The sequence below is a fragment of the Pan troglodytes genome, chromosome 11, assembly GCF_028858775.2.
Source record: "Pan troglodytes isolate AG18354 chromosome 11, NHGRI_mPanTro3-v2.0_pri, whole genome shotgun sequence".
In the NCBI taxonomy this organism is placed as follows: domain Eukaryota; kingdom Metazoa; phylum Chordata; class Mammalia; order Primates; family Hominidae; genus Pan; species Pan troglodytes.
The window spans coordinates 16,858,701-16,878,115 of record NC_072409.2 but is presented as its reverse complement, the minus strand read 5'-3'; the positions used below and the strand labels follow the sequence as shown (position 1 = coordinate 16,878,115).

At 55.6% G+C, this 19,415-nt stretch overlaps 1 protein-coding gene across 1 annotated transcript in view; it reads left to right on the top strand.

Moving 5' to 3' along the window:
- The first annotated feature begins 2,528 nt into the window (after positions 1-2,528).
- DAB2IP (DAB2 interacting protein) overlaps positions 2,529-19,415 on the top strand; it is a 216,016-nt gene continuing 199,129 nt past the window's right edge. The window contains exon 1 of the mRNA XM_016961574.4: positions 2,529-2,668. Within this exon, the coding sequence (XP_016817063.1) occupies positions 2,629-2,668 (40 nt within the window). The 5' untranslated portion in view covers positions 2,529-2,628. The remainder of the gene's footprint in view (positions 2,669-19,415) is intronic.

The window sequence follows — 19,415 nt, the reverse complement described above, 5'->3', positions numbered from 1 at the left end:
CCCTACCCACTGATTAGAGCCAGGGAGCCTGGTGCCTGCAGCTAGCCTGGGTAGGGCCAGTCTCCCTGTAATTAAGGCAGCGGGAGGTTGGGAGCTGGGATCCCTGTCATCCGAGGTTGGGGAGGAGGGGTGACGAGTGACTGAAGGAACCTCCCTGTAGCCAGGCCAACCACGTCAGCAGCCACTGGCTGCTCTGGGCAGCAGTAGGTGGCCAGGAGCAAGCCCGGTGGGTTCTTACCTCCCTGCCACCCCTGGCCTGGACCCTCCTGTTAGCCTCCTGCCTTCACTCCCTGTCTCCCTGTATCTCCCTTCTCTAAATGTCTCCTCCACCCCAGCACCAGAGCCATGTCTCCAAAAACCAGGTCACCAAGGCTTGGCTTCTAGTGTTCCAGCCATGCTGTGGGGATAGAGGATTTCTCCTGCTTTCAGAGCAGAGCGTTAAGAAGGCTGCGGGGAGCCACTTGCAGGAGCTCCCAGGCAGCCATTGAGAAGGAGGTCATTTCCCTGGAACAAATGCCTGCTGGGGCTGTGTGTCACCCTCTGGAACACACCCACACCCCCAGGCTGGCACTCCAGGCCCTTTCTTGATCTAGCCCAAACCTGCTTATCAGCCCTGACTTCCTCCCAGTCACCTGTCATTTCCATTGTGTGTTACCTTCTTGCCTCCACGCCTTTGCTTGTGCCATTCCCTCTAACTGGGACGCCCTCACTTTTCCCTGCTTGGCCCATCAAATTCTGCTCTTCTTTCTCTGCCCAGTTCAAACACCTCCTCCTCTCGGCAGCCTTCCCTGGTTGAGCCCAAATGAAGCTGTCTCCCATAAGCCCACGGTACTGCCCTGTGGCCTGGGTGGGCTTGTGGGAGAGGAAGATGCAGATTTTTTTTTTTTTTTGAGATGGAGTCTTGCTCTGTCACCCAGGCTGGAGTGCAGTGGCACAATCTTGGCTCACTGCAACCTCCGCCTCCCGGATATAAGTGATTCTCCTGCCTCAGCCTCCCAAGTAGCTGGAATTACAGGCACGCATCGCCACACCAGGCTAATTTTTTTGTATTTTTAGTAGAGATGGGGGGGTTCACCATGTTGGCCAGGCTGGTCTCGAACTCCTGACCTCAGGTGATCCGCACGCCTCAGCCTCCCAAAGTGCTGGGATTACAGGTGTGAGCCACCACGCGCCTAGGAGATGCAGATTGAATGCAGATTGATTGAGATGCATCTTTGTCCTCCCCACCATCCCAGCACCAAGGCTGTGCACTCTCTGGGGTCCAGACCTGCCCTGGTGGTCACTCACAACTGTGGCCTTGGTCAAGTCACATCACCTCTCTAAACTGCATTGTCCCCATCTGTAAAATAGGAGAACTAGAGTTTCTCCTGGAAGGGACCATAGTGAGGAATGTATGAGACAATGTGGGCAAATACTTGAAATGGTGCTCACCTCTGGTGCCTGCTTAATAAATAGCACCCAGGGTTCCTACAGCTGTGGCCGTGGAGCCTGCATCTCCCTCTCCCCTGGTGGTCTGGTGGCTTCCCCTCTTTTACAAGGTCACCAGGGAGGCCTTCCCAGGGGACAATCCAGATCATGTCATTCTCACAGACCCTCCTCCAGGCAGGCCTGGAGTCATCCCCAAAGGCTCTGTCCAACCCACTCCTGCCTCTCTCCCTGGCTCCCCCGTCCCATCTCTCACCAGCCTCGCGTCATTTGCTCTACTCCAACCACCTGGAACTTATTTGGGGGGCACTGAACGCCCCACGCACCCTTTCACCTCAGGGCTATTGCACAGGTCACTCCCTCCTTCTGTACCTGGCTAACTCCTTCTCATCCTTTAGGCCCCAGCTTACGTGCCCATTCCTCCAGGAGGCCTTCCCTGACCACCTCTTCCATCCAGGTGAGGCGCTCCTTCTCTGTTCCTGCAGCTCTTGCACCACACACTGCGCTGCAATGACCTGCTTTCCTGTGAGCTCCAAGAAGCCAGGCACTGTGCCTCGCTCCCTGCTGCAAACTCAGCACCGGGCACGGTGTCTGGTGCAGACTAGATGCTCAAAAAATATTTAGTGACTAACTGAATGGATGGATGAGTCAATTTCTGCATCCCCCACACTGCGGGAAATGTCTGTAGAACAGATTTGAGTGGGAGGTTCCAGCAGGGCCTGGGAGAAGCCCTTGGGGTTTGGGCACTGGGGGTAAACAGAGCAGACCCCCCAACCCCTCCCCTGGGGGGCTGGGCTCCCCGCTTCCTGCAAACCCCCTGGGCCCCAGAGCCGGCTTCCAGATGCTAAGCCCGTCTCAGCCTCACCTCTTAGCTTTTCCATCTGCACAGCCGGGCCAGATCCCCGCAGCCAGCATCACGGGCAGCCAGGCCAACCGTCCCGGCGTCTTCCTATTTTAGACATCTCGCTGCCTCAGTCCCTTCTAATGTTTCCAGCCAGGCTGCGGGGGGAGGAAAAAGAGGTTACTGCTACTTTAAATGTACTGTATGAAGGCGAGGGCTGGAAAGGGGCCTGCTTGCAGGAATACCCAGTCATCTAGTTGGAAAAGCCGCCAGATGGAATACAAAAGGAGGAACCCAGATGCTCATGGAGACAGCCTCGGTTCATAAATCAGGTGGGGCCAGGGGCTGGGGGCCCACACGCCATGGAGCCCGACTCCCTTCTGGACCAAGACGACTCCTACGGTAAGACGGTGCCAGCAAAGTGCAGAGTTGGGGGTTTCAGCCTCTCTGCTCAACAGACTTTTCTCTGCTATAGGAATCTGAGTTGAAGCAGGGAGGCAGTCAGGCATCTGGGCACTGTCTGGTCTTGGGACCCATGGGTGGGCATGGGTGCGTTGGGCTATGAGACTCAGGGCTGGAGGGTCCCTGGAGCGGGCAGCCCCTCAGACTCCAGGCATTGACAAGGTCCAGGGGAGGGAGAGAGAGTTTCTCAGCTGCTTCTGTTTTGCTCCTGGCCAAGAAGGAAAGGAAGGAAGTTTTGCAGCCCCCCTGCCTGTCTGCCTGCCTCGCTGTTCGCCAGGCCTGCCCTGTGCTGTGGGGAATTCAATTAGTGCGATCCTGCGGATAAATATAGATGGAAGAGGCAACAGGAACATACCTTGTAATTAAAGGCCAGGGCTCATGCTGAAAGCACTCCCCGTGTGACAGGGCCCCAGTGGCTGCCACCGGAGAGCTGCCCAGGCCACTGGAAGCTCTGCATGCATTATTGGGGAAAAGTTGCTCGGGACAGAGCCCATGCAGAGTCTGGAAGAGGGATTTATAAGACTCGGAAGGGTTCCTTCGTGGCGGTTTCTGCAGGCCTGGGGCTCCAGGGATGCAGTAACTCAGCTCCTGCACTACTCAGCCTGGCCAGAGAGCTCACATTTGGCTGGGATGCCCGGCACAGCCTGGCTGTCTCTGGACAACCAAGGAGGGACGCAAGAGTGCAAGAGTGTGGCCGAGGCACCGAGGCTGGTCATGGGGGGGTGGGGCAGCAGGTTTTGGGACTCAGCAGGGAGAAGTCCTGTTGGCCTCGGAAGAGGTGGTAATTGCAGGGCGACCTCATCCCAGCTTGGGTCAGGTCAGCCTTCCAGGGGTTCAGGTCCTCCTGAGACCACAGTTCTACTAAGAAAACCAAGTTCTTGTTTCTCCGGACTTTCCCCCACCCCATCCAGGCCTGGCTGCCTGGCACAGATTCAAGGCCAAATTTCCTTCCTCCTGCAGGAGCTCAGCCCTTTCCAAGGAGAGGGGCCCTTTGCCACGTTTGGAGCTGCAGCCCTCAGGGAAGCTTGGCAAGGCCCAGCCCACAGACCTGGCATCTTTGGGCCCGGGGGACGGGGGGGGCAGTTGATGCATGCAGAGTGACCTCCATGTGCCAAGCCCTGTGTCAGGGTCAGGGATGTGTAGGAATGAGGAACTCAGTCCTAACAAATAGTTGGTGCTTAGTGAATGGAAGGAGGAGGAGAATACAAAGGGAGGAGAGAGGGAAAAAAATAGGGAGAGCAGCCCTTGGCCTGGAAGAGCTCCCAGTCTAGAATGGGAGACAGACAAACGATCCCAGACTAAATTCAGAGTGATGCGGTCCTTGGGGAGGCCAGGGGCAGACAGCCTGAGGGTGTGGGACAGGCCTGCCTGCCTCCAGAGCTGTTCACTGGAAGCTTGGCATCGGGATGCGTATGGACTCATTGGATGTCTGGATGCTCCCCTAGGGAGGGCACTGACCTTTGAAGAGGCAGGCGAGGGGATGGGAAGGACCAGCCCCAGCCAGGGATATCTCAGGAACCCACAGTCCCCACTTGCTGTCCTCCAGATTTGCTAGTAGCAGCCTCTGGGCTGGGCAAGGCTGGAAACTGAGGCTGCCTCCACCCTCATGGAAAGGCCCCATGCACAATCAGCTCCTTGTCCTGGCCTGTCACGAGGCCGGTTGCTGATCTCCTGGAAGCTGGCCAGGCAGGGAGGTAAGGGATTCAAGAGGAAGAGGAAAGGGACAGAGGGGGCCTTAGGAAAGGGACAGGCAGGCATGGAGTGGAGCCCAGGCTCTCTGGGAGCAATCCCAGGCCCAGCTGGAGAGGGGTCTGGCTTTTCCAGCCAAGGTCTCCCACCCAGCCAGCCTCAGGGGTCCAGGGCTGAAGGAGGCCATCCTGGGTCAGGGCAGCACAGGAAAACTGCGGTCTCAGTGAGTCACTTCCCCAGTCTGAGCCCCGGTTCTACATTCATCAATTTAACAATTACTTTCAGGTTCTGGACTGGGCTTTGGTGTTCAAGAACAAATCAAACTTTGTGACTTTCCTAGGCTAATCTGAGAGAGATGCAGGGGCACTGATGGGGGAAGTCAAGGCGTGTGGAAGCCCTAACCCTATACTTGGAATCCAGAAAGGCTTCCTGGCAGAGGTGACTCCTCCACTGAAGAAGTCAATGATTCCCTCTATATTGGTCAGCTCAGGCTGCTGTAACAAAATAGACAAGGTGACTCACACAACAAAGATTTCAGAAACAGAAATTAAAACAGAAGGCTGGGCGCAGTGGCTCATGCCTGAAATCCCAGCACTTTGGGAGGCTGAGGCAGGTGGATCACTTGAAGTCAGGAGTTTGAGGCCAGCCTGGCCAACATGGTGAAACCCCATCTCTACTAAAAATACAAAAAATTAGCCAGGCGTGGTGGTGCATGCCTTTAATCCCAGCTACTCGGGAGGCTGAGGCATAAGAACCACTTGAACTCGGGAGGCAAAAGCTACAGTGAGCCAAGATCACGCTGCCGCACTCCAGCCTGGGCGACAGAGAGCGAGACGCCATCTCAGAAGTAATAATAACATTTTGCAGTGATGTGGTCAAAGATCACTGCAGCCTTGAACTCCTAGGCTCAAGGGATCCTTCTGTCTTAGCCTCCTGAATAGCTGTGACTACAAACATACGCCACCACACCTCACTAATTAAAGTTTTTGTGCATGTGTGGAGATGGGGTCTTGCTATGTTGCCCAGGCTGGTCTAGAACTCTCGGGCTCAAGCAATTCCAATGCCTCAGGGTCCCAAGTGTTGGGATTCTAGGCGTGAGCCACAGCAGTCAGCCCTTTTCTCTCTCTCTCTTTTTTTTTTTTTTTTTTTTTTGAGATGGGGTCTTACTCTGTCATCCAGGCTGGAGTGCAGTGGTGCAATCTCAGCTCAATTGCAACCTCCACTTCCCAGGCTCAATCCATCCTCCCACCTCAGCCTCCCGAGTAGCTGGGACCACAGGTGCACAACACCATGCCCAGCTAATTTTTTGTATTTTTGGTAGAGACAGGTTTTCGCCATGTTGCCCAGGCTGGTCTCGAACTCCTGAGCTCAAGTGATCCACCTGCCTCAGCCTCCCAAAGTGCTGTGATCCTTTTGTCTCTTCTTATAAGGACACTAATCCTACTAGGGCCCCATCCTTATGACCTCATTTAACCTTAATTACTCCTTAGAGGCCCCATTTCCAGACAGAGCCACACTGGGAGTTCAACATATGACTTGAGGATGGGAGGGATACACATGTTCAGTCCACAACACCCTCCTTTTTTATTGAGACAGGGTCTCACTCTGTCACCCAGGCTGGAGTGCAATGGCATGATCACAGCTTACTGCAGCTTCGACCTCCTGGGTGTAAGCAATCCTCCTGCTTCAGCCTTCAGAATAGCTGGACTACAGGCATGCACCACCATGCCTGGCTAATTTTTGTATTTTTTGTAGAGACAGGGTTTGCCCACGTTGCCCAGGCTGGTCTCAAACTCCTGGGCTCTCTCAATCTGCCCGCCTCGGCTTCCCAAAGTGCTGGGATTACAGGCATGAGCCACAGTGCCGGCCTGGCTTCTGGGACAGGCTGCTCTCGGGGTTTCCTCCCATTATCTCTGGCTGGCCCCTTCTCCTGGGGCTCTCTCTCCTGCTGCTGCCCACAGGGTCCCTTTGCCAGTGCCTGCCTCCTCTGCTCCTTCATGATTGAACTCTTCCTCCTTCACCCCTCACTCCCTCGCTTCCCGCCATCGGATCTGACCTTCCTCACGCCCCCAAGCTGTCTCCCCTCAGGGCCTTTGAGCATCCTTCCTCTTTCTCTTCCCTGAGCTAATTCCTCCTCCTCTTCCCAGTATCAACTGAAAAGTCACCTCCTCAGAGAAGCCCTCCTTAAACCATGTTCCCCCAATGCATCACTCTCATAGCCCCTCTTTTCCTTTATGGACGTGTTCATATGTGCACTACACATTATTGCATGCTGATGTGTTTCACCTGCATCTCCCGTGAGTCTCTAAGCAATCTGGATCCCCAGAGCATAGTTCTCCACCTGGCAGGAGTAAGCATCCAACAAATGCTTGTTGAATGAGTGAGTGAACAAATGCAGTTGGTGCAGGCAAAAAGGCAAGGAAAGGCATTCCAGGGCAGAAGGAACAGCAGGTGCAAAGGCATGGAGACTGGTGATGCTTTGGAGCATTCTCTGATACTTACAATCTTGGTCAGGGGTTGGCAAGCTGAGCTCCTTTAGGGGGCTCAGGAACATTGATGGGGATGGGGAAGGGTTGGGAGCTGCAAAGCTGGGGGTGAGGCTCTGGACATCTCTCCCTGCTTCAAGCTGAGCAAAGCGCCTTTCGTCTAGTGAAGACCCCAGTTCTGATTGCATCCATCAGGTGTTCAGAGGCTGAAAGGGTTCAGCCATGGCATGCTGGGGGATCCGCAGCCACTGGCACTGAAGTTCTGGAGGCCCAAGCCTCTTAGCAGGCAGGACTGAGCAGAGCCCTATTGGGTGGTCTGGCGGTGGGAGCCCCTTAGAGCATGGCCAAGAAGGGCTCAGACACAGCTGTAGTGAGGAGCAGACATAGGAGCAGAGGTTTCTTTTACAGGACAGTCAGAGGCAGGAAGGTGAGGAGAAGGGGAGAGCTCAGAAACTCGGCACTAACCCCTGCAGAGCCCTTGTGATTGGCCTTAGTTTCCCTAGGTGTAAATTGGGGTGACGGCCAGACAAGATGTGACTGTCCCCTCTGGTGCCAGCCCCTTGGAGCTGTGTGAAAAGTCCAGCTCAGAGAAGCATGTCCTTTCCGTCTGCCTTGTGATTTCCAAAGAAGGGGGCAAGACGGAGGCCTGGCAGTGGCCAGCATAAGAGAAAAAGTCCTGCCCTGCAAAATATGCTTTCTCCGGGTTCTTCTGGAGTCCTGCTATTTCTCCACTTCGTGGGTACCGTCCTCCTACCAGGACAGCTCCTGGTGCTTCCTCCGCCTGGGTGTGTTTTCATTGTCTGCTCACCGGCCTGACTCCCACATGAGACTATAAGGCCCTTGAGGGCAGGGGCTGTATCTTGTCTGCCACTGGGTTCCCAGGGTGCTGCACAGCACTGGTCCTGAGAAGGCACTCAATACATACTCAGTGGATGAATGAATGAATGAATGAAGGAATGAATAAGTGAGTGAGAGTGAGTGAATTAATGAGTGGCATGAGCTGGATCCTGCCCTTAACTTGCTCTGCATCCTTAGGCATCCTCCCCGACTCTGGACTTCTGGTTCCTTAGCTGTCAGCTGAGGGTGCTGGGCCCCATGCCCCAAGAGAGCAGGCCTGCATCTCATCCCAGCTCTCTCGGTTATTGGGTGGCCTGGACCAAGTCCCTGCCCTGACTTAGCCTCAGCTTCCTCATCTGACAAATGGGCAGACTCAGCCCTGCCCTGCCTGTTTTTCAGGCGGTCTTGGAGCTCCGGAGGAGTAAGGAGGCAAAAGAGTGTGAGGCTGGACACCTGTCAGGGGAGTCTGTGACTCGTACAGGAGGGGGGGTTGGGCTCAGACAGCCCGCTGGGATAAACCCTCCAGAAGCGGGTGGTTGCTTTCGATATCATGGAGGTGGAGCAGGCAGCTCAAAAGCTCAGAACTTTCCATTTCTTCCTGATGACAACCAGCATGGGCATCTACCTCAGGGTTGTTGGCAGATCCCAGCAGAGAAGCAGGTGGATGTGAGTTTGTAAACTTCCAAATGCTACTGCTGTAATAACTGTTCGGTAAGCACCTACTCCATGCCAGGATCCAAAGACACTTTATCTACACTGTCTTCTGTTTTGGTTTGTTTGTTTGTTTGTTTTTGAGATGGAGTTTCGCTCTTGTTGCCCAGGCTGGAGTGCAATGGCGCAATCTCGGCTCACTCCAACCTCTGCCTCCTGGGTTTAAGCGATTCTCCTGCCTCAGCCTCCCAAGTAGCTGGGATTACAGGCATGCGTCACCAAGCCTGGCTAATTTTGAATTTTTTGGTAGAGGCGGGGTTTCGCCATGTTGGTCAAGCTGGTCTCGAACTCCTGACCTCAGGTGATCCACCCGTCTTGGCCTCCCAAAGTGCTAGGATTACAGGCATGAGCCACCATGCCCAGCATTTTTTTGTTTTGTTTTGTGTTTTTTGAGATAGAGTCTCACTCTGTCGTCCAGTTTAGAGTGCAGTGGCATGATCTCGGCTCACTGCAACCTCCACTTCCCGGGTTCAAGCAATTCTCTTGCCTCAGCCTCCTGAGTAGCTGGGACTACAGGCGCGCAACACCAGGCCTGGCTAATTTTTCTGTTTTTGTAGAGATGGGGTTTTGCCATGTGAGCAGGCTGGTCTTGAACTCCTGACCTCAGGTAATCTGCCCACCTTGGCCTCCCAAAATGCTAGGATTAGAGGTGTGAGCCACTGCATCTGGCCTACATTGTCTTCTGAATCCTTGCAATACATCTGGTGGGTTGCAGTTAGCCTTATTTTCCAGATGAGAGAATTGAGGCCCAAGGAGATTACGTGACTGGCCCTGATCACGCAGTGAGTGCACTGATTTGAACCCAGCTTTCTCCAGCTACAAAGCCTGATATCTTTATTTTGCTGCAGTCCTGAAAGCCATTGTGTGCCAAAGCTGCCACCTGGAGGCCCCTCCCTGTGCCTGTGGAAAATCCTCTCTCCCGGGGAGCGTTCACTGAAGCAGCTCAGAGATGTGGCAGGAGCCATGTCAGCTCAGCTGGCCAAGGCGAGAGGCAGACTCAGCTGTGGGACAGGGATGGTCTGAAGAGAGGACAATTTGAGGCCAAAATAGCCTAATGTCATCAGGGGGCCTGATATCATGACTCCCTGGGCCTTCCTTTGAGAGGCAGAGGGATTAGCTTCAACTGGTGACAGATAGATAATAATTGTAAAAAATAACAGCTATGTGTCCAGCCACTGGCCTCCCATCCATCGTCTCGCTTCCCCTGCTTAGGCCTGCCCTCCCTCTGAGGCCTCCTCCTGGCTCTGCCACTCGGCTCACTCAGCAGGTGCCAGCCAAAGACCTGGGCTCTCATCGAGCCTCCATTTCCCTATCTGTGAAACTGACACCAGCCTAGCCTGCCTGGAATGGGGAAGGGACGCCAGAATCTAGGTCCCTTCCATCTTGTTCGAGGGCTCTGTCCTAGACCCGGCTGCCTGGGCCTCAGAAAAATGAAGGAAGAGAAGCCACATTCATACCTGGAGCCCTTCTGTAAGTGAAAAAATTAGGCCAAGGAGGCAGAGCTGGGGTCCTATTTATGAGCATTTACTGTGTGCCTGGCTCACTGCTAAATGTTCTCCACTGACTCCTCACAGAGGAAGGAACAACCCCACAGCTCAGTGGAGACAGTCAAGGCTCAGAAGGGCCCTGCCACGCAGCGAGTGAGGAACACTTGTGATTCAAACCCAGGACTCCCAGGATCCTGTGTGCTTTCTCCACTTTGGGCTGCTCCCACCACCCCACTGGGTCTCCTGGCCCCCAATCCAGGGCCCTTTCCCATGCCCAGGGGGGCCTCGGTTCTGCTGGCCAGCCATGCGGGGGGCTTCTGAACTTGCCCAGCTGGGCAGCTGGATGAGTGGTAGAGCCACACGCCCCCTCCCCTTGCCCTGAGACTCTGGGAAGAGGCGCAATCAGGAGGAACAGACAATAAACAACAAAGAGGCCAGCTCGGGAGGGGCTTAGGTCATTTCCACACACAAGCCTGAGCAGCTGGCCTCATAACAAGGTCAGGGGCTGAGGCTGCAGTGGGGGTTGGCTGGTGAGGAGGGAGCCCCTGTGCCTGGAGCAGGTCGGGGAAGAGCCAGGATAAAGCTCAAGAGAGAAGAGTTGGTTTCCCCAGAGAGAGGGACAGGGAAAGGGAGGGAGCACCTGTGTGCATAGGACGCGGACATTTCACTTCCCATAGGCTCCTGGAGAGCCCCTCCTGAACTGTACTTAACAACCCCAGGCCTGGGCTTCTATCTGCTGCGCCTCCGTGTGACCTGTGAGCCAGGCCAGTTGATTCTCAGAGCCTCGGAGGGATGGGGACAGCAGCAGCCACCGGGCAGGGCTCCTCTCTTGTGAGGACTAAGCAGGATAGATCCTTCCTTCTTCTGTGGTCCTGGACAGCCACTGCCTCAGGCTGGCTCCTCCGCCACGGGACCTGGTGCAGAGTCGAAGATCTTTAAGTCAATCTGTAGCATGATCCGGGTCCCCTAAGCTTTCCTATCACCGAATGTGTTTCTCGGTATATTGTTCAATTCCTGTTTTACAGAGGAAGAAACTGACACACTCGCTTGAGTATCGGTCCTTCAAGTAATGTGGCCTGACTCATGCTCAGGTTGCTGGATGGCTGCCACAGCCCTCCTTATTCCAAAGAGGCAGGTGGACCCCACACATCAGGCCCAGTGTGTCCCCAGCTTCCCCTCACTGGCCTCCCTGGGCTGACTGCAGGATATCCAGAGTCTAGCCCTCTGCTCCCACTGCCCAGTCTGTTCCTTCTGCTGGGTGGATACGCCCTGGGCTGCTGAGCCCACCCTGGGCCTTCCAAAGCCAGAGCTGTGGTCTTCCCAGCTGGGATTCCTCCCAAGGTCTCAACTCTGGAAGCCCAGGGAGGCTGGAACAAATAGCAAATGGCCAAGGTGTAGGGAGACCCAAGGGGAAGGGTCTCTTGAGGTCCTCCTGTCCATTCTCTGTTACATCATGGGAAGATGGAGGTCAGAGAAGATGAAACCAGGCCCACTTACGGTCCATGCTACCTCCTAAGAGGTCCAGAGATCCACCCCGACTCTCCATCTCCAGCCTCCACTTCAGGCCAGGCCTCACCTTGGACACCTGCGCAGCTGCCTTGCCTCTTCCTGGGGCTGTCCATCTCTACCTGTCCCCCCAACTCATCCTTCGTGCACAGCCAGAAGGGGCCACTCATAGGCATTCAAAAAACTTCACAGGGCCCACCGCTGCAGCAGGATAAAATCCAAACTCATTAACAGAGCTTAACGCAGTTCATGGTCTGACCCTGCAGATACACTTCTGCTCTCATCTCCAAGCCACACCCCACTTTCTTGCCACTCCCATCATCATGAATTAATTTCTGCCTTGAATCTTCCTCTCTCTCTCCCTTACCTTTGCACTTGCTCTTACCCCTGCCTGAAACACTCTTTCATCTTAGCCTTCCCTACTACCCCTCCAGCCTGGTCAATCCTGCCCATCTTGAAGTCTCAGCTCAGGTCACCTCCTCCAGGAAGCCTTCCCTGACTAGCTTGTTCGGGCTGCCTAGGCTCCCTGGGCTTTCTGCTATCCCACTGCACTTTGATGAGTAAAGTCCATTTGCTTTACTGCTTGTCCCCATCTCTGGGCTGTGAGCTGCTTGGTGAGCCACAGTGAAAACTTGGAGGGGAGGCTGGGTGGGTAAAGAAAGAAGTCAGGATAACCCTGATCTCTGGCCTGTGTGGCAGGAGATGTTGGTGTCCACACTGACATGGGGACCTGGGTGGAAGGGCAGATTCTGGGGGGGAAGGGGAAACGATGTTCTGGGCTTGCTGTGCCTGAAGGGCCTGCAGGGCCATCCAGTGGCTATCTCTAGAGAAGTTGGTGACGGTCACCTTTGAGAGAGGCCTGGATTCCAGAAGGGAGGGAGGGGAGCTGCTGGGGCCTTCCCAGCGTGTGTCAGAACCACTCCCTTTCCCAGGCTTGCAGAAGCCCTCACTCAACTGCCCAACCAGGGTCCTGTCACCTCCCCCAGGAAGCCAGCCTGGCCCTGACAAAGCAGTGCTCTGTTCTCCCCCTTGACCATTACTCGCCTCTGGTCTGAGGACATCTCTCGGGCTCTGCCTTAGAACTCTTCAAGGTGGGAGCCACATCCCTCCATGTCTTGTAGACTCCACATCGCCCAGCACAGGGACAGACACAGAGAAGAAGCTGCATGGACAAGGAGCCCTGCCCCCTCCCCTGGACACAGCCCCAGCCAGTGGGATTCTGGGGAAAAGAAAACACAAGTCTGAGGAGCTTTGGGTCAGATTGTCTCCGGAGAGTCGGGGAAGAGGCGGGTGGAGGGGGGGTGGATTTCTGTCCAATCTGGAAGCCTGTGCTGGATGGCCGGATCGCCAGCACCCCAGGCTCGAAGCGTTCCAGCCGGTGACCTACATTCCCAGGGCGCCTCTGTGTGTGCGCACACGGGCAGGCGTGCGTGAGTGCAGGAGCTCCACGGTGTGTCTGCCAGTGGGCCTCTGTCTCGGCAGGCTGTCTCCTCAGGAGCCCGTGAGTGAGCACGTGAGGGCGTGGGGGGCCCACACTCCCGCTCTGGGGTTCCACAGACTGCACCAGAAAGAGTTGGTCTGTGCCCTAGAAAAGCCACGGCCAGGGACTGCAGGGACTGACATGGCTGGGGGTGGCTGTCCCACCCGCAGCCCTGCCCAAGACCCTCTCTCTCTCCTCCCATGCTCTCTCTGTGACAAATGGCCTCACACTGCTCTTTGCTAATGGTGGGGTGTTAGGCATGGAAAATGGAGGGCACAGCTCTTAGGTGGCGGTGGAGGGCAGGGACCTCAAACAACAGCCCGAGGCAGCCAGAGGTCAGTAGGGTGGGTGGCTCAGCAGAGGGAGCAGGCACCAGGCTCTAGGCCCTGCAGCCTGAGGTCAGGGCGTCACTCAGGGGTCCTTGGGGGCTGTCCCGGGTCGGGATCCTCCTGCCTCCAGGCGGGGGTAGAGGTGGAGATCTCTCCCTCCTGGGAAGGCCTGTGCTTGACTGAGAAGCTAAGCTGACTCTATGGCCCTGAAGCCAGGGCACCAGGGAAACCGGGGGGTGGGTGCCCTGCTCAGAGCCCCTTTAGTCTCTCCTTTGCCAGTTCTGTGGTGGGTGGGGTAGGGGTGGCTGTCCCCCAAACCCTTCTGAGCCTCTTCTTTCAGACTTGGTCCCTGACAGCAGGGAGGGGATGGGTAGTCCTTTCAGAGACTCTCTCTGGGTCTATCTCTGTCTCTGTCTTTCTGTCTCTCTATCTCTGTTCCTATCTCTCTCAGTCTTTCTGTCTCAGTCATCTCTATATATCTCTCTGTATCTCTGCCTCTCTCTCTCTCTTTCTCCCTCCTGCTGGGCTCCCCCTGCTCCTCTCTTCCCTCCTCTCCCCCTAGTGACTCCTGCAAAGCTCCCCTTCCCCAGCAGAATGGGGAACACAGACTTGGCTGAGGGCCTACCGTGCCCGGCAGCAAGAGAAAAGTGAGGCTCGAGCCCCCGACAGCTTCTCCGTGGCCCTTCCAAGCCCCGGGGGATTTTTGCTTCAGTTCTCCTCTCCCTCCGTCAATTCCCTAGCTGAGGCCAACCTTGGTCCCTGGGCTCTGCACCTCCTGCCCACCCTCCTGCCTGTATGAGGACCCCCCGCATCGACCTCCCTTGCTGGCCCTTTCTCCGGCCCTGCAACGGGCCCAAGTCTCTCCCATCCCATCCTCACTGCCTCATCCTCTCCGGCCTATGTCTTTTTTTTTTTTTTTTTTTTTGAGACGAAGTCTTGCTCTGTCACCCAGGCTGGAGTGCAGAGGCATGATCTTGGCTCACTGCAACCTCCATCTCCCAGGTTCAAGCTATTCTCCTGCCTCAGCCTCCCGAGTAGCTGGGATTCCCAGCCCATGTCCTTCTGATCTCTGCTTCCCCACTGGCATTGTGCAACTCAACACCACTCCCTGCCCCAAAGCTGCTCTGAACAGGCCCACCAATGGAATACCAACTGCAGAATCCAGGGCTTTCTCTTGGGGCACCATCTTACCAGTCCTCTCGGGTGAGGCTCTGGTTGGGGGTAGGTCAGGGCAGGGTCCCTGGAGCCCCGCACCATCAGATCTCTGCCCCTTACCAGGGGAAATGATGTAACTTCTCTGAATCTCAGTTTTCCCACCTGTGAGATGGGATGGTTACCCTGGTACTCCTGTCACAGGTTATTGAGAGGAGTAACAGTGTTCATGCTTATTTAAAAAATTCTGAGAACTGATCTAGCAGAGAATGAGGCCTCAGTTGATCTTGGCTGTAGTTATAATCATTTGTGTTTGCCATTGCTTGAATCTCTCTCCTACCCCCCCACCCTGAGGACCCCACAGTCTCCTCTCCTGGGTTTCCTCTCGCCTGTCTCTTCATCCCCTCTCGGTCTTTCCTGTAGGCTCCCAGCTAAGCCACCAGATGACCAGGCCAGGCCCTCTGCAGTCCCCACCATCCCTCCTCACATCTGTGTGTCCTCACACCCCTGCCCACTGCAGGACCAAATCCACCTCTGCCACCCACACCTTTGCCAGCCCCTACCTGGACCTTCTGCCTTGCCGGTACCACCCAGACCAGGGGACCTCCCCAACATAGGCTCAATACCCTCCTCCTCTGTGCCCCTGACCGGTTCTGCTCAGGGCTCTGGGGGCAGCCCTGTCACACCTTATGGCCTTGTCCATCGATCTGTCAGTCCACGTGCCTGTCTCTGCCACACACCTTGGAGCTTCATCTCTGTGGCCCTGGCACTTTCTGCTGCATATTTGTTGAATGAATAATGAATGAACGAATGACTTGATGCAAATCAAAGTACTTTGCAAGCTATAAAGCGCTCCTCCAATCAATGCCACACACAGTGGGGTATTAAGGAGCACTCAAAGCCTCCCGCAGGACTTGGCCTCACCTTGCCCACTGCACCTGGGTCGGGGGAAGGAAACCTCAATCTTCCAGAAAGTTCTAATCCTTCATCTGCCTCAGGATCATTCTGGGTAGGAACGATGCCCAGCCTCACCCTAGAGATTTGGATTCAGTTTAGTCTAAAGGAGGCCTGGGCGATGGAATGTATAAACCCCTCCTCCTTTTTTCCCTCCTCCCCTGCCCCACCAGGTGACTCTAAGGGGCAGCTGCTGGAATTGGAGGAGGATTGTTGGAGCCCTGGTCTTTGCTCCCTGCCCAGGTTCACTTCTTTTAATTTGTGCCTTCTCTGTGCTAGCTCCATGCTGGGTGCTAGAGGGGAAGCATGCACCCAGGGAGGCATGAGGCTGGGTCTCTGCTTTAGGGAAGAGCTTAGAACAGGCACTCAAGGCTACAGTGACATCCCAGGGTGGAGAGACCTCTAGGGGTAGGTGGGAAGGAGAAGATGCTGACCTTAAACATAACCAGAGACCTAAGGCCAGGTACAGTGGCTCGTGCCTGCTATTCTAGCACTTTTGAGAGGCCAAAGGAGGAGGATCGCTTGAGATTAGGAGACCAGCCTGGGCAACACAGGGAGAGCCCATCTCTAAAAACAAAGCAAAACAAAATACGGAGGTTGGCCTGGTGGATGGAGGTAGTGAACAGGCAGAGGGAACCACAGGGGAAAGGCCTGGAGTTGAGAACTACAGAGTAGCCCATCTAAGAACTTTTTTTTTTTTTCTGAGATGGAGTCTCACTCTGTTGCCCAGGCTGGAGTCCAGTGGCGCGATCTCAGCTCACTGCAAGCTCCGCCTCTCAGGTTCACGCCATTCTCCTGCCTCAGCCTCCTGAGTAGCTGGGACTACAGGCGCCAACCACCACGCCCAGCTAATTTTTTGTATTTTTAGTAGAGACAGGGTTTCACCGTGTTAGCCAGGCTGGTCTCAATCTCCTGACCTCGTGATCCACCCACCTTCGCCTCCCAAAGTGCTGGGATTACAGGCGTGAGCCACCGCGCCTGGCCGCCCATCTAAGAACTTTGAGTGATTCAGTGAGGTTGTACCCCAAAATCCAGGTGCGCAGGCCTGGAGAGGTCAGCTGGGCTGGGGTAGCGGCCTCAAATGCCGGGATCAGGAGATTGGGCTTTACCTTGCACTGGGAGGAGCCATGAATAGTTTCAGGCAGGGGAGGAACAGGGTTGTGCTGGGTCTTCCTGGAATTGCTAAGACCCAAACCACCCCTGAGGCAGCTCAGGTGAGGCTGGGTGGCTGCCCACCTCTGGGAGCTCACAATCCCAGCAGGAGAAGCCTAGCCCAAGGAGGGAGGCCAAGAAGACCCAGAGCCAAGGGGGTAGTGGGGTTCCTGGACTGGCTACCCTCGCCAGACCTGCTCAGCCTCCAGTTCCCTGTTTTGTGGCATTAAAGGTCTCCATCCCCCAATGTCCTTGGCAGCCCAGTGCACGCTCAACTTGTGGGGGAGCAGGAGGAGGGCAGCTCTGACTATCTTCCTTGCACCTTGCACCTTCAGGAGGGGAGCTGGTCAGACTCTTAGGGAATAAGAGAAAGAGAAGGGAAGGTGCATGAGCATTTTGTGCCGGAGCTCATAGAACTCTGGCTGGAAAACGTAGCCCCATTTTACAGGGGAGGAAACTGAGGCACACAGAGATTTGTGATTTGTCCCTGGTTGTACTACCAGGAAGTGACAGAGTCAGGATTTGAACTCTGGTCCTGCTGGCTTCAAAGCCTGCGTGCTTCCCACTGTGTGCATCCCTGCTCTGAGTCTGCACTGAGCAGCCCACGTGCCTAGTCCTGCTCCAGGGAGAGGCAGGAGAGGCTGTGTGAGAGCTACAAGGAGCCTGGGGTCTCTGCTCACCTCAGCAGTCCCAGTAAAGTAGGCAGGAACCACGGGAGAGATTTGAGCAGAGGAGGGACAGGTCCAAAGCTGCAGCCAGAAATCGCCTGTGCTCCAGCCCCTGTCCCCAGCCCCTCAATGCCAACTCCCCATCCTTCAGCTGACCCCGGGCTCATTAAGTGCTAGGAAACTCCACCAGCAGCGGGTGCAGGGCTGAGGGCCAAGCTGCCGGTCGGAACAAAAGAGCTTGTGTTTGGGGATAGGACCTCCCCCTCCTTCACCACGGTTGGGGGCCGTGGGGGGAAGTGAGGACAGTCATCTGGGGCCAAGAGGGGCTGCAGGGCTGGGGAAGGGGCTTGTCAGAGCCAGGATTCAGATAGAAAGGGCTGAAAGGGGGTTGGAAGCTAATCTGCCTGAGCACCTCAGCACAAACGGGCCATTTTCAGAGGGCCCAGAAATCAAAACATCCCAGCTGGGGGAGAGCAAGCTTTGAACTTTTCCTGACTCGTGGTCCTGGGGGTGAAGAGGTCAGGGACTGCCTTGAGGTGGGGGCCAGGCCAGGGTGGGATGAGCAGCCGGCAGCCCAAAGCCCCCTTCCTTCTGTCCCCATGCTGAGTCTCAGAGGGAACCAGGGCTGCTCGGAGCATTCAGAGGAGGGTGCGGGCTGTGGGGGGTGAGAAGGAAGGGAAGCCCCATTTTCACTGTCTCCTCACCCCCAACTGTGGGCAGCCAGGTGTGCTTCTACATTGCAGGTCTGGCCCCACATCCCCTGCTGCAAACCTCCACTGGCGCCCCCATGACCCTCAGGATCTGTTCCCAGCTCTGGAACAGGCTCTCCAGACCCCTGGCCACTGGCACCCTGGGCAGCTTACCTCGTCCCACTCCTGATAGCCCCCCAATGACCACTTTATGCTTCAGCCAAATCTAGCTGTTGACAGCTCCTCAAACGCTTGGGCTGGCTAAGCCTCTACAGTTTCCATGACTCTCTTCTGAGCCGGAAACACCTGCCTCCTCCCTACGTGCATTCATTCCCACCCCCGAAACGGGACAAACTCCTACTCACATGCTAGTGCCCTTTTGCTCACCACTGCCTCCAGAAGCCTTCCCAGCCCCTGTGAATGAGTTCTTAGTGCAATGGTGGCCACAGTCACTGCAGGATGCAGCTGTCTCCAGGTGAAGGCTCTGCCCTGGGGGCAGCCCTCATGTTTGTCTCATTCCCCTGTAGCCTTAGGCTTGGGACAGAAAGCTTGAGACCAGTAACCAGCGAGCATTTGTTGAAAGAAGGAGAAGGGGAAGGAGAAGGAGCCATGAAAACAGAACAAAACAAAACATAATTTTAGAAAAGGGAGAAGCTGGCCGGCCGCGGTGGCTCACCCCTTAATCCCAACACTTTGGGAGGTCAAGGTGGGTGGATCACTTGAGGTCAGCAGTTCAAAACCAGCCTGGCCAACATGGCGAAACCCCGTCTTTACATAAAATACAAAAAAATTAGTCGAGCATGGTGGCAGGCGTCTGTGGTGTCCCAGCGACTTGGGAGGCTGAGGCAAGAGAATTGCTTGAACCTGGGAAATGGAGTTTGCAGTGAGCTGAGATCACACCGCTGCACTCCAGCCTGGGCAACTGAGTGAGACTCTGTTTAAAAAACAAGAAAAGGGAGAGGCCAAGAAAGAGAAAACAAATGGGTAACAGGGGTAGGGGAGGAGCCGGCTCTTCTGGCCACTGAGGAACGTGCCAGAACAGACAGACTGCACACCCTGAGCATCAGAGCAGATACTATTTCTCTGTGGTGAGACCCCTGGACAGCTCAGTGCCCCAGAGGCAGGGTCCTGGGCACAGGCTGGCTTTGCTGGCAGGCCCCTCTACAGTTTAGCCAACAAGGCGGGACAGCTGTTGGGGGGATGGGTGGGGGGTCCCAGGTGGGCATTTAGCTGCCCGCATAGCACTTCGGCATCACCTGCCATCCGTGGATCCCAGATTCCTGTCTCTAAGAGCCCCAAGAGCCTATAGGCTCTGTCTAGGCCAGTGGTTTTCCCGTTGTGTCCAAGGAGAAGCTCAGAAGTTGGCGTGTAGGAGACACTTCCTTCCTTGAACCCAGCTTGGACTAGAGCAGCTCACCAGCATCCGATAGAATACAAACATTGACGCCAGGCATGGTGGCTCATGCCTGTAATCCCAGCACTTTGGAAGGCTGAGGTGGGAGGATCACAAGGTCAAGAGTTTGAGACCAGCCTGGCCAACATGGTGA